The sequence below is a fragment of the Triturus cristatus genome, chromosome 4_1 (assembly GCF_964204655.1).
Source record: "Triturus cristatus chromosome 4_1, aTriCri1.1, whole genome shotgun sequence".
Taxonomy (NCBI): domain Eukaryota; kingdom Metazoa; phylum Chordata; class Amphibia; order Caudata; family Salamandridae; genus Triturus; species Triturus cristatus.
In genome coordinates, this window is record NC_140585.1 from 599,157,477 (window position 1) to 599,175,193 (window position 17,717).

At 46.4% G+C, this 17,717-nt stretch overlaps 1 protein-coding gene across 3 annotated transcripts in view; it reads left to right on the forward strand.

Annotated features, from left to right (window-relative positions):
* The window catches only part of SLC6A15 (solute carrier family 6 member 15), a 543,862-nt gene that overhangs the window by 495,880 nt on the left and 30,265 nt on the right, over positions 1 to 17,717 (forward strand). For all 3 annotated transcript variants that reach the window (XM_085652964.1, XM_085652966.1, XM_085652965.1), the window contains exons 7-8: positions 7,249 to 7,490; positions 7,596 to 7,788. In XM_085652964.1, coding sequence (XP_085509090.1) covers positions 7,249 to 7,490; positions 7,596 to 7,788 — 435 coding nt within the window. The remainder of the gene's footprint in view (positions 1 to 7,248; positions 7,491 to 7,595; positions 7,789 to 17,717) is intronic.

Below are 17,717 nucleotides of genomic sequence, written 5' to 3' on the forward strand. Positions count from 1 at the left end.
TGACAAACATCTTAGCTTCAGAAGGTTAGACAGGAGTGGCTCGTCCCACAATACAACTATTCTCACAACACAACAGTGTACCACAACAGTATACTCAAACATGGCAAACTATGCTTCTCACAAAATAGAGATGAAGTTGTTGTTATACACACGTCATTGTACATTACACTATGCTTCCTGTTATAAGCAGATACGTTGACATAAAGAGAAAAATGTGCATTACAACACAAGATACATATGTATACCAGACAATGTTATAATTGCTGCTTTTATGTATGTATTGGAGCATACATGGAAGGGTTTCTGCCTGCACTAAAACTTAAAGAAATGTCATGAAAGAATTTTCTTACTTCACCAAAAGATAAATGTGCACACCAGACCATGTGAATATTACTGCTTCTATGCACATGTTATATAGAGGACAATATGTGTCATTTGCATATGTGTATGGATAAGTTAATTTCAGTTTTTTGATATTCAAAAATATACTAATTTCAAATTAGTCCCATTCCTTCTCTTTCTGACTCATCCCAAGCCTTTCTTACTACTATGAGCCTCAAAACATCCTTCTCAAATGTTTCTATCCTTTTTTAGCCATGTCACCGACTAACAGACTCACATGACCACTACTTACAAAAACAACTTTCAAATTACATTCCTGTCATTAGGTCCCTACTCTAAACTCTAATAAACACTCAAGGAATCAAGACCACATACCTACCCTAGCTAATGTACAAAGAAAAAAATATATATCAATAGAATAACTAGTAACCTCCAATCTTGGATCCCTGGTTAGTGTGCTACTCGTCACAAAGCAGTTCAGGGGTAGTAAACGCTATATAAATACAATTTACAATTACAATATGGAACTGCCAAGTCCCCGGTTTCAGAGGATATTTTTCAACAATTTTTACGTGTGATGTACTAATCTGATTACAGTCCCTTTCAGCAAAATTGCCTGCCCTAGTATATGATAGCTGGAATAAAAAAGTCTCCATTATTGTATATGGCATGCAAGCATTATAGATCGGGAAAAGGTCCCTTTCAGCAGAAATGATAAATAAGAGGTGTTACACCATGATAAGGATAGAAAAATACATTACTAGTATTACATGAAACATTATTTGCTTTGATGTTTGTGGATGGGGATGTTGTATAGTATTAAACCCTGTTTTGATTAAGTGTTTGTTTTTATATTTCCAATGATTTTAAATTCTGTGAAAAGAAAGAAATGCAATTTTCATAAAAATAAAAAGAGATTGACGCTCACCACTTACTATGTATTATTCGGCTGGTAAGTCAAGATATCCAACAGCTGTCTGGTTGAAAGAGATAAGTGACATTCAAGCCTTGATGTACTGCATCATATTGTTTGTATTCCTTTGAATTAATTGATAAGCAGTGCTACATTTCACTATCACGACCCATTTAATGAAAGGGTCTAAGTGACAAACTGTATACTTTCACATGAATAATTTAAACTGATTCGACATTACTAATTTTCAATGTGAATGCAGATGGCTAGAGAAGAGGTTCTACACCATAATACAACTGATTGAAATTATACACATTGCAATTATCAACACAAAGAGTACGCAGTTTATGTAATACACAATTTACATACATAAATGCTATACCACTGGCAGAATTGCACGATGCAAAAAGAAAAAACATAAGAAAGCTAAATTAATAATGAGTGTGAGCAAAAGAATGAGGCAATTCACACAAAAATTCAACAGTTGTCATTTCAGTTCCATTATATCTCTTGCAGGATGTTTGGGAACAAAACTATAAACCACAAAACTTCTGGTTTACTTAGATGGATATTAATAAATTGTATTGCTGTAGGAAATGTAGGATTTCCATTGTGAGTAACTCTTAGGTGCTTACTACTCTAATGCTCAAGCTTCTAATGGTACCCCTAACATAGATTGATTTAAAAGGGCATGTGGATACATATTATACAAAGCTGAAATGGCAGATGATTAATTAAAAAATCTTAAGCTCAGCAAGACAGAGTTATCTGTATCTGTCTTTGGGTTCATAAGTTTGGTAATTTCAGACCTTGAGGGTGAGGAATTTTTTCAATTAAGCGGATTTGAGCTCATTACAGACATTGTCAGAAAACAGGAGAAGCAATACTATTGCAGGAACTGGCTTTGATAGATTGTCAGGCACATCATGAGGTGGACTGTGTGTTTGTTATTTTACAAAGTACTGGATCTCCAGATGTTCTTTGCTGCTCACTGCCAAACATCGACTGGGAGTGAGAGTGTACCTGTCAGATACGTCAAGCAGGTAAAGCAGACACTTTGTTAGGCAGGTCACTTTGTATTGTATTGTGTTGGGTATTAATGAAGCACACAACTCATCCCCAGAGGGATATTCTGGTGCTAGACTATTATCCATACTGGTTCTGATCATAAGTGAATATAAACATGTTGTCAGTTTTTCTCGAAATGACAGCAAATCTGACACAGTGAATAGAACCTGAGGGAGCTTGTTCCAGTGAGTGGATGCTAAACATTTAAAAGGGCAGACACCCAGCCAGGATTTTTTGATTCTTTTGCAAGATGATCTGAGGTTTCATATAGGTTTGTGCAAATTTACTTGGTTCAACAATAGTGTATGGCCATTTCCATAAAGTGCTCTGTGCGTATAGCACATTCAATTAAAAATCTCTCGTTTATGGACTGGAAGCCAATGGAGCTGGTCAAGGGAGGCTGATGCTGAGCTCCTTTTGCTTTAATTACAAATAAGTTTAGCAGCTGTGTTTTGAATAGTCGGGATCGGTGTGAACAAGTACTCAGCCATGTCTACAGACAATGCATTTCCATAATCCTACTCAGGATTAAAGCTTGAATTATGTTCCTTCTCCAGGCTACTGGAATCTATCATATTCACAAGGTGACAGGGTTTAGTGCCATCAGTTATGCCCAATTTTTTTTGTGGTGCGGAGAACAAAGACCACAGGTTGTTTGGATTAAATCCTTTTTATTAATATGTTTTTCCTTCCAAAGTGCAAATGAAGAGTGAGAACAGAAACAACCGACAGGTAATTCAGAAAGTCATCCAAAGGTAGAGGCTGATTCCTAAGGACCTTTTGGACTTTTTGTTGCCTTAGCACCTCGTGAGCACTGTTAGACCTGTCAGCCCTTTGGGTGGTCCCTCCTCATCATTATTTATTTTGTCCCACTTTTGCCTCAAACCCTATTATAATTTTTCTTTTTTTTGGAACCACCAGACTTTTTAGTGTTGATGCAGGATCAGGGAGCCATTTTCCCTACCCCTGGAACTTCTGTCTGAGGGCCTGAGACACAAAATGGTGGCCACCCATTGTCACCTGTGACATCATCAGAACCCACTGGAGATTTCTAGAACCTTCCGTAACATTCTGGAACCCTGTGACAGGGAGAGGCAGTTTAGAATGTTGGGAGGCCATCTCAGAGTGGCAGTTGGCAACTGACTGGAGAAGAGAGAGGACAGAGTTAGAAGGAGGTCGGAGTAAGGCAGCAGAGGTGGAAACCAGTGCTTGGAGTGGGGTCCAGAAACCCACCCTTGATGCTAGTCTCTACTGACCAAGCCCAACCTAGAGCCCTGTGTGGGATCAAGACCAGAAGAACCATCTTAAAGGACTGAAAAGTTGGAACAGGCCTTAAAGAAGAAGAACAGCAAGTTCCTGACCTGTTCAGCAGTGTCCTCCTGGAGTCCTGACGTCGAGAAGCCTGGAGACCTGGGGCCTGAGGTCGAGAAGCGGCGCTGACAGAAAGCAGACGTCGTACCCGGAGCCGCCAGAGGTCGAGTGAGGGCGCCGACGGAGGTCGTGGAGAGACACCGGAGGTCGAGTGGAGAGTCACCCGAGGTCGAGGTGAGGGCGCCGACGGAGGTCGAGGAGAGGCGCCGGAGGTCGAGTCGGGAGTCACCTGAGGTCGAGGTGAGGCGTCGACGGGGGAGTGAAGTCCGCCCACCGGAGTCGCCGGAAACCGAGGTGAAGCGCGCCGGAGGTCGGGAGTGGAGATCGCACTCCGGAGACACCAGGAAGTGGGGAGTCCGAGTCCCTCACGGTGTCGACACGGTGCCGAGTGGAGCCGATCATCTTAAAAAGGACAGTAAGTGGTAGAGGGGGCGTCTAAGGCCCTGTGGAGCCCTAAAAGACCATTCTAGGGGCTAAAGGGGTGCTAGAACCAACCTGAGAGTGCCAGGGGTGAACTGAGACTGGTACAGTGACCTACATAAAGAGCTGTGTGGTTTGGAGGGCCAGATCTTTAGATTACTCTTGTCCTGCCTCAGTGTAGGCCCCAGCCTTGACCAACCTAGGTGGGACACCCCCCATGCCATCCAAGTGTCCTTAAGTTGTGTATGGGCAAAGTAAGACCAAGTGACCTCATGTAAATGTTTTGCATTGTCACTGTCATTGATTGTTTTACTTTATTTATTGGAAGTGCTTTATTTATTGTCATCCACTAATTTATTCCTGCACTATATTTATTGTCTGACTGTATTTATTTGCCATCTGTAATTATTGCACATCTATTTATTCCTTGCTTATTTATGACCTGAACCTATTTATTGAAATTCCAATGTAGTATTATTTATTTGACCTGCACTTTCAAGGAGAATCTTATTGTCTTGTATTTATGTAATGAAACCTGCAACTAAGAGAAAATAAGATAAAGACATATATATTTTCAATTTGACTTGCATTATTTTTACGGTGTAGTGTCGTTTTTGGAACGGATGAACGCATGGTTATTGTGAAGGTGTGACGTACGCTTAACACGGTGCCTGACCCCAACCGCTCGAGCCAAGCTACCATTGTGCTGGGAACCTGGTGACTGCTAACCCGGTTGCCCGGTTTCCAACATAAAATTGGTGTTCAGCGGTGGGATAGAGCTGTGCTTGCGTCTACTCGACAATAACTGTGGGTAGTCCATAGGCCTACACCGGGAGTTTTCTCCAAGCGGACTTCCTAATTTTGAGTTTTGTTTTTTTCCAAATTTACTTCTGGTGGTGGGAGGAGGTATTACAAAAGGTACCCCCCTGCATAGCTTCTGTAAGCAACTGTCTTCTATCCTGAGTGGGCAAAATGGAGTTTGTATTGGAGGACTTTTTGTTGCCTTAGCGCCTCGTGAGCACTAACTTCTAATTTGGAGGAGGGAGGAGAACGAGTGGGCTGCCGCCCTTTGAGAGGGAATCCCGATGTGAGGGATTCCCCCGTGATGCGGGAAACAGCGGATGCCCACCCCGCTTGTTTGATCTAAATTGCGGGTGTCGACCCCGCTTATTTTTATATTTAAACTCTGAGGGAGCCTACCCCTCATTGCGAAAGGAGAAGAAGAAAATGGCCGCCGCGATCGCTCGGTGACCAGGAAGTCAGGCACGTCTGCCTCCTCGAGTGCCGATGACAAGTCCCAGGTCCCAAGAGGGGGCCCGGGTGAAGTGGGGAAAGGCGGAAAGGCCGCCAATGGCAGCGCGGGGCTCTTGTGAGTGAAGGGAAGCCCCGTGTGTAGAAGAAGCAGCGGCCCGGGAAAAGAGCCGGGCAAAAAGAGAGGAGCCTGCCGACCGCAGCCTGGTGAGTGGGGCTGGGGGCTGGTCTTCTCTGTGTTGGTGCACACAAAGCCCCTGAGCAGTCCTGCAGCCCGGGCGGTCCCACGAGAGAGAGCGGGCTGCCCCACGTTGGGGGCACAGTGTCAGTGCCCATTTCATGAGCGGCCCCGCCTGATAGAGGGCTGCTCCAAAGAGTGGCATAATTATTGTTAAAGGGCCGAGAGGGGCCCATGATTTCCCCCCCATGTGGCCATTTGTCTACAGCTGCCCCGCTTGCGAGAGGGCAGCTGCAACGTTAGGGGCATTTTGGTTGTAGAGCCCCAGTGGGAGCCCAGAAGACACCGTGATGCCAGGCCCCTGTACTTTGCTGATTCACAGCTGCACCGCACCAGCGCGGGCAGCTTCAACATTCCTGGCATAATTGCACACTTGTTCAAAGGACACAGTGATGCCAGGCCTTCAGGTGTGCTTCACAGCTACGCAGCACTTAGTGCCAGCTGCTACGTTTAGGCCACAATCCTTTGGGGGCACCTTTGTGAGAGTTAGGAGTGAGATACACTCCTGCCCCAGCGCAATGATGCACTTTTGGATATTGCTGCATTGGCAGCGCGCCCTGACATTTTGGACACAGGGCATTTGAGCCCCTTTGAGAAGGCCAGTTGGTCAGGGGGACTGTTAGGTTTGTAGGGCGCCAGGCCCTAATATGATTTATGTGATGTTAGGAAATGTGATTTTCTACTGTGATTCATGCCTCTAAATGCATTTGGGAATGAGATTATTTGCATGCTGTGGTTGATGTTAGTGAGATTATTTCCTACTGTGAGTTTTACCCCTAATGTGAGTTATACTTAGGAGGTTAGGGTCTAGACTTGTGAGATGATTGCGAAATGTGTTTATGCTGGTGAGGTTGGCGCAGAATGTAATTCACACCTAAATGTGATCATGTGATACTGTGCATAATGTGGTTTATGTTACAGGATGACGCTGAGTACAGTGGTTACCAGTGATTATTGGTTGTACGTTTATGTGATGTCCTACTCTTACTAAGTTCACTTTGTGATGGTTCTGATAGTGGTCCATGTGGCCCTGTCATGTGTATATAATCCACTGTAAATATTGCCCAGTGGCAGTTGGCACAGTGTATATTGTGTGATTACTATTCTTTTATGATAATACAAAGGCTATTTTTGATATAACCTTGTGTGGAGTTCCTTTTGTGGTGTACCTGGTATGTTGTTGCTGTGTGCGTGAGAAAACGCTTTACACATGGCCACCGGGATAAGCCTGACTGCTCGTGCCAAGCAACCAAGGGGGTGAGCAGGGGTTATCTTTGGCGTGTAACTCCCTTACCCTGACTAGGGTGGTGGTATCTGCCTGGCTTTGGCGCAAGCCTTAGCCAACCAGAGATCCCAATTCTAACACATCCCAAAAACAATTTCACATGTAATATGCCAGAGGCTTAGTGGAAAGATGGATTTATTTCATAAGATCTCATCATGAACATGTATATTACTGTTTAAGATAAATGAAGTGGGAGCAGAATTTGTTTTCTTGAGGTTAATCTTGCCTGCTCTTAATTTTAAATTTTCCAAAAAGTGTTTTCATATTTATAAAGAGTTGGTTATCTTTTTGCAATATGTATCCATCAGCGAACCCTTCTGCATTTTATCACCGACTTGTATCATTTCTGATTTTCAACAGCTTGAAATAATGCTGGAGCCCAAGGTCTGGAGGGAAGCTGCCACGCAGGTGTTCTTCGCCCTGGGCCTTGGATTTGGTGGGGTCATTGCCTTCTCAAGCTACAACAAGAGAGACAACAACTGCCATTTCGATGCTGTCCTGGTGTCATTCATCAATTTTTTTACATCTGTTCTAGCAACACTAGTAGTGTTTGCTGTGCTGGGCTTCAAAGCCAATATCATAAATGAGAACTGCGTTACCCAGTATGAATCTACATTACCTTTTTTTTTTTTTTTTTTAGCATTACAATTCTCTAGCGCTGGAGGGTAACCAACTCTAAATTGCTTTTATCTGGTTCTGTCTTATAGAAACTCACAGAAGATCGAAAGTTTTTTAAAAGTTGGTAATATAAGTAGCGAAGTTATTCCTCACCATATCAACTTTTCAAGAATTACTGCAGAGGACTACCATCTGGTCTATGACATCATTCAGAAGGTGAAAGAAGAAGAGTTTCCAGCGTTAGGACTTCAAGCTTGTCAGATCGAAGACGAACTCAACAAGGTAAGAAACTCAATACTTCACAAATAGCACTCTGTGTTTTCAGCTTTCTTCCTCTTGTAACTCTTGCTATTCAGAGTCCTGCGATCTTTTGTTCAGTAATGTATTTACCTATTTTATATGCAATGCAGCATCCAAATTCACTGCTCTGAACAAGGAGAAAATCACAGTGCAAAGCTATATCTACTATGATTGGCCTGCTGCTGCAGTCCTTCCCTAAGTTGGACCACAAAAAGCCTGCATTGCACGATGCATAGCTTCTGCACAATGGTGCAGAAATTAGTGTGCACTGTCTTGCTGTGAGATATTCCCTTCCAGTACAAATTCCTATGCACAGAATATCAGAAGGTTGCCATGCATTGGATGTGTGTTGTGTACTGCTGAACACAATCAACCAATCAATCAATCAATCAACATTTGTAGAGCGCACTGGGAGGGGGGGGTGCTCTACTGATCGAACAGCCAGGTCTTGAGTAGCCCCCTGAAGGTCAGCAGGTCTTGCGTCTGTCATAGGCTCAGTGGGAGGGTGTTCCAGGTCTTGGCGGCAAGGTGGGAGAAGGATCTCCTGCCGGTGGTTGTTCTTCGGATGCGCGGGACGGTGGAGTGCGAGGTCGGTGGAGTGGAGCTGGCGGTTGACGATGTAGAAGTGAAGTCGTCTGTTGAGGTAGGCTGAGCCGGTCTTGTGGAGTGCCTTGTGTGCATGGATGAGGAGCTTGAAGGATATCCTCTTGCCAGTGCAGGTTTCTCAGGTGGGGGGTGATGCCGTGGCGTGGTACGTCGAGGACCAGTTGAGCCGAGGCGTTTTGGATGTGTTGCAGTCGTTTGATGATCTTGGTCGGGGCTCCTGCATAGAGGGCGTTTCCGTAGTCGAGTCTGCTGCTGATGAGGCCTGGGTGACTGTTCTTCTTGTATCTGTCGGGATCCACCTGTAGATCTTGCGGAGCATGCGGAGGGTGTTGAAGCAGGAGGAGGAGATGGCGTTGACTTGCTTGGTCATGGAGAGCATTGAGTCGAGGATGATTCCCAGGTTCCGTGCATGGTCGTTGGGTGTGGGGGCTGCCCCCAGTGCCATCGGCCACCAGGAGTCGTCCCAGGCTGAAGGGTTGGAGCCTAGGATGAGGACCTCCGTTTTGTCCGTGTTCAGCTTCAGTCGGCTGATCTTCTTCCAGTCGGCGACGGCCTTCATTCCTTTATGGAGGTTGGCTTTGGCGGTGATGGGGTCTTTGGTGAGGGAGAGGATCAGTTGAGGGTCGTCGGCGTAGGAGATTATGTTGAGGTCGTGCTGTCGGGCGACATGTGCGAGCAGGGCCATGTAAATATTGAACAGTGTCGGGCTGAGGGTGGATCCCTGGGGTACGCCACAGATGATCTCAGAGGCTTCGTATCGGAATGGGGGAGGCAGACGCTCTGGGTTCTGCTGGAGAGGAAGGAGGTGGTCCATTCTAGGGGTTGGCTCGGATCCCTACGGCATGGAGCGTGCGCGTAGTGTGCGGTGGCAGACGGTGTCGAAGGCGGCAGAGAGGTCCAGGAGGATGAGGGCTGCGGTCTCACCGTTGTCCAGCAGGGTCCTGATGTCATCGGTGGCGGCGATGAGGGTGGTCTCGGTGCTGCGGTTGCTGCGAAACCCTGACTGGGAAGGGTCCAGGATTCTGTTTTCTTCGAGGTATTGGATTAGCTGTCTGTTGACGATCTTCTCGATGACCTTGGCCGAGAACGGGAGCAGAGAGATGGGCCGGACGTTCTTGAGGTCTCTAGGGTCTGCCTTGGGATTTTTGAGTAGGGTGTTGATTTCGGCGTGTTTCCTGGTCTCTGGGAAGGTCACCATCTCGAGGGAGAGATTGATGACGTTGCGCAGGTGGGGTGCGATGGAGATGCTGACTTTGTTGAAGATGTGGTGCTGGAATGGGTCTGAAGGGGAGCCAGAGTGGATTGTGCTCATGGTCTTGATGGTGTCACCGATGCTCACAATGGTCCAGGCTAACAGGGGGTTGTGGTCGATGGTGTGTAGTGAGTCTGTTGTGTTGCTGTCTGTTGGGGCAGTCTGGGTGTTGAAGCTGTCATGGATGTCTGCTATCTTGCGGTGGAAAAAAGTGGCGAGGGAGTCACACAGGGCTTGCGACGGTGGGATGTCGTTGGTGTTGGAGCTGGGGTTGGAGTTCCTTCACGATGTCGAAGAGCTCCTTGCTATTGTGTGCGTTGTTGTCGAGGCGGTCTTTGAAGGAGGTCCTCTTGGCAGTCCTGATGAGGTGATGGTGGCGTCCTTGTGAGCTGCGTGGCTGTCCGGAGTCTGTTCGCTGTGCCATCTCTTCTCTAGTTTCTGGCAGGCTCGCTTGGAGGCTAGGAGTTCTGGGGTGAACCAGCTGGTCCTCTTGCTGGTGTCTCTGTGGGGGGGTTTCTTCAGCGGGGTGAGGGTGTTGATGCAGTCGTCAATCCAGCGTCTAAGGCTGTGGGCAGCATCGTCGGTGGGTGGGCTGAGAGCGAGATTTGCGTGTAGTTGGTCTTGGGTGATTTTTCTCCAGCAGCGGCGAGGTATCTGTTGGGTGCGGTGGTGTGTGGTGGGTTTCTGGAAGGAGAAGTGGATGCAGCGGTGGTCGGTCCAGAGGAGTTCGGTGGTGTGGCTGAAGGCGACGTGGGGGCTTGCGGCGAAGATGGGGTCAAGCGTGTGGCCGGCGGAGTGGGTAGGCGTTGTGATGAGTTACCTTAGTCTGAGGTTGGCGAGGTTATCGATCAGGGTTGTCGAGTTGCTGTTGTTGTTGTTCTCAAGGTGAAAGTTCAGGTCTCCGAGGAGGATGTAGTCGGTGGAGGTCAGGGCGTGTGTGCTGATGAATTCAGCAATGGAGTTGCTGAACTGGGGTCAGGGTCTGGGGGGGTCTGTAGACGAGGGTGCCTCTGAGCGTTGAGTTGGGGTCTGTGTGGATCTGGAAATGCATGTGTTCGGCGGTGCTGAGAGTGTCGTCGGTGCTGGTCGAGACCCTGATGCTGTTCTTGTGGACGATGGCGATTACTCCTCCGACTTTGTTGGTGCGGTCCCTGCGGGTGATCTTGTAGCTGTCTGGGATGGCTATGGCGATGTCGGGTGCGGAGGAGTCGTTCATCCAGGTCTCTGTCAGGAAGGCGACGACCGGTTGTGATGTGTCAAGCAGGTCCCAGAGCTCTACGGCATGTCTGCGTGCAGAGCGGGTGTTCAGTAGGCTGCATCGGAGGTGGTTGAGGTCTTTCTTGGCGTGTTGTTCGGTGGCTCTGAGGCTGGTGTAGCTGCAGTCCCGGCAGGTGAAGGGAGCGTGTGTGCGTTTCGGGGCTTCCTTGAAGCAGGTGTGGGTCCGTCCAGGGTTGAGAGCGTGGAGTGTGCTGGCATCGTAGTGGTGGTGGTCATCGTGGTGGGTACGGGGACCGGGGGATCTGGTGCTGGGCGTGGTCCGGGTGCGGAATGGCACAGATGGGCTTGCCTTAGGCGCACCCGCAGCGCGTGGCCGCCATATACGGGGATGTGGGAGGGTGGAAAAGCTGGGAGGCGGAGGCGGGAGGCAGGGGCAGAGAATGGGCAGTGAGGGTGCGGGCCGCAGGGGACGCAGCGGTAGGAACTGGAGCGGCGAGGGCACCAAAGGCAACCGGGCCCAATCAGGGGCAGCAAGGGAGAACAAAAGGAAAGCGGGCACAGAAATGAAGGGGGAATGAGGGGGACAGAAGGCAAGCAAAACGGGCACAAATCAGGGGCAGCGAGGGGGAACAGAAGGCAAAACGGGCACAGATAAGAATGCAGACACAGGGGGGAGACAGGTAACAGCGGTCACAGACACCAGAAGACAGTATGGGCAGTACAGGGAAGACAGACAGACAGCGACATAGATACAAACCTAAGGCCTACGACTGGCCACCAAGGATGAGGTGCAGGTGGTAGCCTGCGGGTGGAGGAGAGCCTCAACTTCTACAGCAGCGGCAGCTGGGGCAGGGTCAGGACACACAGGCGGAGCTGTGTGGTGGGGGAGCGGCCTACCAACAAGGTCAAGGGTCGTGCAAATGCATTGTGTTTTTTAAGCACTGAACAAATGTCCACTAGTTTGCACCTCCTTTGAGTAGGTGTTACTGTGAGAAATTAGATTCCTGGTTGAGTGGGGTGGTAACCTACTTAAGCAGCAACTACAATATGTGTCAGGGTGACGCAAAAGCAAACCCCAAATGAATCTGTGCTCAATCCTTTGGTAGGTTGGCACAGAGCAGTCATGCTTAACTTAGAGGCATTGTTTAAAATATTTATGGAGCACTTGAAACAGAAATAAAGTTAAAACACAACACAAGAAAAATCCTTAACCAATTTAGATATATATAGCCTACTTTAATAAATAAATCAAGACGAAAATGACACATATTCAATCAATAGAACCGAAGAAATGCAATTTTAAACATTTAAGTAAAAATAGCACCAAAAAGCCCAAAGTGCCACTCGCGGCTATCTGGTCTTGCGAGACTGGGAGAAAATCACAAGTTTAGGCTGACCGCAATGCAGCATGGGTTGGGTAGAGGGATCTGGTTAGCCCCGCTGAAAAGTTACCTTCTCAGTCTATCACAAAGCATCCTGTTTGCGGTGGGGGGGGGGCCATGAGGGGCAGGGAAAAAAAATAAAAAAAATGAGGGGCAGGGAAGAGTTGAGGTTGGTCGTGGTTTCACCGCAAAGAGTTGGCTGGGTATGGAAGAAGATTGTCGCTGTAGCATGAAGATCTTGATTTCATCGTGGGTGTTTGGACAGAGCTTCACTATGATGTTCCCTATGAGCAGTCGAAGTGGTAGTGCAAAGGGTCGGGTTGATGGAACCTTATGTTGGTGGGCAGTGCGAGCAACAAAGTTTGGGCACCAATGGGCCAGTTCACAGACGCAAACAAACCAAAAACTTCAAATCAGCTCAGCTGAAGCCACACCAAGACTCCAGGACCTGAGGAGCACCACTTGAGTGTCAGACTAGCCCTTGGAATCATTCTGGGAGTTATGGGTTCAAGTGCATGTCCAATCCCTCTGACTCAAGAAGGAGGGTGCAGGGCAGCAATCCAGCAAGGCTGCAGTCCAGTAAGACAGTAGTCCAGCAGGGCGGCAGTCCAGCAGAGTGGCAGTCCTTTCAGCAGCACAACAGTCCATCTTCCTGGCAGAGTCTACACAGGTCTAGAAGTGTACTAATGAGTCGGTGGCTGAGGGCTGACATGTATACCAGGCGCCTTGTTTGAAGTGGGAGAAGGATTGAGTTTTCCCTTTGAAGTGCACTTGTTTCCTGCCTCTCCTGCCCTGGCTCCAGACTAACCACAGGGGTTATGCAGTCCTGTCTGTGGAGGCAAGATACAGCCTATTTAAGTGTAAGTAGGGCTGTGCCCAGCTCCGCCCATCCATCCTGCCAGTGAAAGCTATCCTAAGCTCCCTATTGGTTGTGGTTGTTTGACTGGAATACACAACGTCCAGCTGTCAGCTACACCAAGTCATGTGACCCATAGACAGGCAGCAGGCACTAAATGACTGAGGTAAACAAATGCTAACTTGCTTAAAGTGGCATTTTCAAAGCTGTATTTAAAATCATACTTAACTATAAGATAGGATTTTTCATTTCAATTCCAAATACACCAAACATGAACTGGTCACCTGTTTCCATTTGGAAGTTGCAGCTTAATACAAGTAATAAGGTAACTACAATGTTATCATTGCAGTAGTGAAAAAAGTGAAAAATTGATTTAAGGGTTTTTCACTACCAGGACTTGTAAAACTTAAAGGTACATGTCCTGCTTTTTAAGATACACTGCATTCTGCCCTCTGGGATGTCCAGGACCTACCCTAGTGGTGACTTGTATGCATTAAAAAAAAAGGTTCGAGCTGGCAAAAGTTATTTTAGCATGACAAATGGCAGTTTAAAAATGCGCACATGACTACAAAGGCAGGCCTGAGACATGTTTAAAGGGCTAAGTGGGTGACACAATAGGTGCCGCAGGCCCACTAGTAACATTTAATTAACAGGCCCTGGGCACAGGTAGTGCCACTTTAATAAGGGCTCACAAGTAAATATTCCAATTGGGTATAAGCCAATTCCACCACGATTTAAGGTGAGAGCACAAGCAATTTAGCACTGGTTAGCAGAGGTAAAGTGCACCAAGCCGTAAGGCCGGCAAAAATAAAGTCAGCAAACCGGAGATTTGAAGGCACAAAGTCTGGGGTAATACATGCTAAGGATGCTAGATATAACAGTGCTTATTAAAATAGTCCAGATTCCTCTGTGCTGCTGTCGCTATAAAAGTTAGCGGTCCTTGAGGTTTGTAGTAGCATCTATAAGAAGGTATACCAACAGAATGAGAGAAGGTAACTCAAGAATGTTCTCCAGCTACCTCATATGGGACCCAATACAGGTTCTCTGGTAGTGAAGGATTTGAGACCCCGGGTTCAGCAGATCAGATCAGGAGATAAAAGGCAGCCAGGCATTTTTCTTCTTTCTATACCTCAGAGATGGAGACCACAAACATCAGAAACAGAAACTAAATGGTGCTCTGGGTTGAAGGGATATCCAGAAGCATTGTTCAAAGTGGAATTTGACCAAGTGTGTAAGGTTGACCTACTCTGTCACTATTACAGCCTTTGATGTGTAAGATGCTGTGTCATAAGTCAGGAAAGGTAGTCATTTCAAGAAAAGTGAGAGACCAAGAGAAATATCATCCTGACAAAAAGTGTGTCTCATAAATACACCAAGCAGATATCGATCTCTAAAGTATTTTTTTGATAGCTTTCATGGCGTTCAGTTTGGCTGGAAGAATTTCCACAGTGAGAAAAATTGCCAAGAGGATGTCCATAAACTATCTGAAATTGAATGGGGACAAGACTGAGATACTACTCTTTGCCAAAGCACATCTTCACTGGACTGAGGACTGGTGGCCTGTGGAGCATGGCTCTGTCCCCACTCCGAAAAGCACAGTGAAGAACTTGGGGGTTCTCTTTGATAAAAAGCTATTGATTAAGGACCATGTGACATCTACATGTGGCATGTGCTTTGGGACAATGCGCCTTCTTATGAAATTTTTGCAGTGGCTGCCACTGGCCTCGCAAGATTCTCATCCAGGCCCTGATAATCAATCGCCTGGACTATGGAAACGTGCTTGATGTAGCTTTAAATGCATCTCTTCATGCCAAGATGCAAGTGGTACAAAAAACGGCAGCCCGACTAGTTTACAAACAGCAACTGGGCACCTCTTCAGTCCCCCTTCTCAGAGCCTTGCATTGGCTTCCAATACAGAAGAGAGCAATTTTCAAACTCCTTTGCCTGACATATAAAGCTCTGGCAGGTAAGGGACCCGAATACCTACAGGACAAATTGGTTCCTTATCTTCCAGATAGAAACCTTAGCGCAAGAAATCAGATACTTCTTTGTCCGCTATGCATTCGAACATCTAAGTACGGTGGACAGGCTTTTACTTACCTTGCTCCTTACCACTGGAATAAGCTCTCCTTTTTTATTAGGGATTGCACTAATTTCGTAGGTTTTAAAGAACAGCTCAAAACCTGGCTGTTTTAATGACAGCTTCTGACTTTTCTGTTACCTCAGTTTGCAAGATGCCCCTTCGGGGACGGTCGAGTGCTATTCCAAATATTCAGTAACATAACAAAATGAAACAGAAATTTATACTGACCTTTAAAAGCAGCCTTTATCAAGTATGGGTACCTTTATCCATTTTGCTTTGTATATTGCTTCTGTCTATTGAAAAGTTCAGACATATGAGTAATTAAAAAAGGTACCACATAGCAGCAGTGGGATATTTTGTCCCGCATGTAGCCATGCATGACTGTTGCTGCACATGTTGAACCTATGCTGTATGTATCTAGGTGCATATGACTGCGCCAGGAAGCATACACTACTGCCAATTGGCATGTAACTATTCTTTGGCCCTCTTTATGAGTGGCCCATTAAATTTGGGATATTTGCAGTAACCTCTGTTACCACACATATCACACATGAGTCTTTAGCAGCTAACACATCACTCCCAAACATATTTTGGCAAGTCAAACCTGTCAAAACTGATCATATGAAAAATGCCTGATAAATATTAGGATGTGGATATGGGTAGGTTAAGGACCAAAATCTGCTTGTCATTTCTCTTTTTTGGGGGAAAACCTCATAATTGGGAGGCAATTATTGGACCTGGTAAATACCGACCCAGCAGAGTCTTTGTCAAGTGGGCTAAATATTGATGCAAGCAGCAGGCCATTCTTAAAGAAGACTCCCCATTCTCTCTGCCTGTGTTGTATTTCAGTGAAGCCTGGTGAGTTAACTTTTATTACATAAACATAAAAATGATTGGCGCTATCAACTGGGAGTAAGTAGAGTACAAGAGAGGGGAGCGCAAAGTGCAAGTTTCATATGTTTTAGAAAATCTGAATGTCAGGCTATGGGGGAGAGAAGTCAGGTTTGATGTAAGCTGTGACTAAACTAGCACCCTACCCAAACTAAAGCACCTACCAATGTTTCATAATTTTGTCCCTGACTCATGTGTAGCTTGGGCTGAGTAGCAAGGTAAGCTTCCAGAAAAATATGCATGCCATGTTTGTTTGCCACAAAAACTAACTCAAATTATAATATTGTTAAAAAAATACAGAACTTCAAAAAATAAAGTATAGAAAAGCAAATATAAATTGAGAAAATAAGTAATCTGTATTACTTATTAACTGGTTTCACAACTAATAAGTTAACTATGTTATGTTATGTACATTTGCAAAGCGTTATCACCTGGAAAGGTATCCTGGTGCCGAGCAAGTGTGTGTGCCTAGCCCTGCCTATGGTAGGCTGGTTAATTTAAAAGCCAGGTGTAAGAAATTGGGTTGTTGGTTGACTGGGGTGTAGGTCCTGGTCCAGCAGCAACCACAATCCTTGTCAGGGTAGCGCACAAGCAAACCCCAAATTAACCTGTGCTCACCCCCTTGCTAGTTTCGTACAGAGCAGTCAGGCTTAACGTAGAGGCAATGAGTAAAGTATTGTGCAACACTTCCAACAGTAAAACTGTGAATTCACACCAGAAGAGCAGCCCACAACAGATTTAGAAACATAAAGTAAGTTTTAACAAATAAAAAAAGATCAAAATGTCAAAAATCTATGTAGTAGAACTGGAGATATTGAATCTTAAAGTTCATAGCAAAAATAGTGCCCAAAAGCACAAAGCGCTACTGTGGACATCTGGTTGTACCTGAAGGGAACAAAGTCACAAATTCAGGATGACTATGATGGAGTGTGGGTTGGCCACAGGGACCCAGTTAGGCCTGCTGAACAGAGTACCTTAAATCCTGATTGCGGAGTGTTGCGTGGTTCCAAGTCAGAGATGTGCTGGCAGCCAGAGCAATGCGTTGGGTCAGAGATGTGGTGAGACTTTGGTGTGAGGTCCTGTTGCATTGTTGCTGAGTGTCCTGCTTATGGGGACTTGTGATGTGGAATCCGACATCCAGGATGCAGTGTGCAGCTGGTGCTGCATCAGTTCTGTGGAGCCGCAAAGCTGCAAGGCGGAGTCCATCATCGAGGCTGCTATTGATGAGCAATGCAAGGACCTGGGCTCCTAATGCTCCATACCATCGAGGCAAAACGTAATTTCAGAGGGCTTGCAGGTCTACGATGCAGGTCTTTAGCAATGGGTCCAATCCACATGGCAGTGGCAATGCGTTGTTTCTGCTCGGGGGTGCGCCGCTCAGCTGAGAAGATATGTTGGTTCTGCTTGGGGATGCTTTGCTCAGAAGAGAAGATGATCTGGTAAACATCTTAGGCACACTTCCAAGGTTCTAGTACTGGGGTGGCACAACCTGGCAGGGTAGACAAACATATGCCAGAGTCCATGTGCAGTAGGTTGGAAGCATGCTATGTCACTTAGGATTCAGATCAGGAGGTTAACCAACTACCCCTTGGAGTCACTCTATGTTCTGGGTTCAAGAGGTGC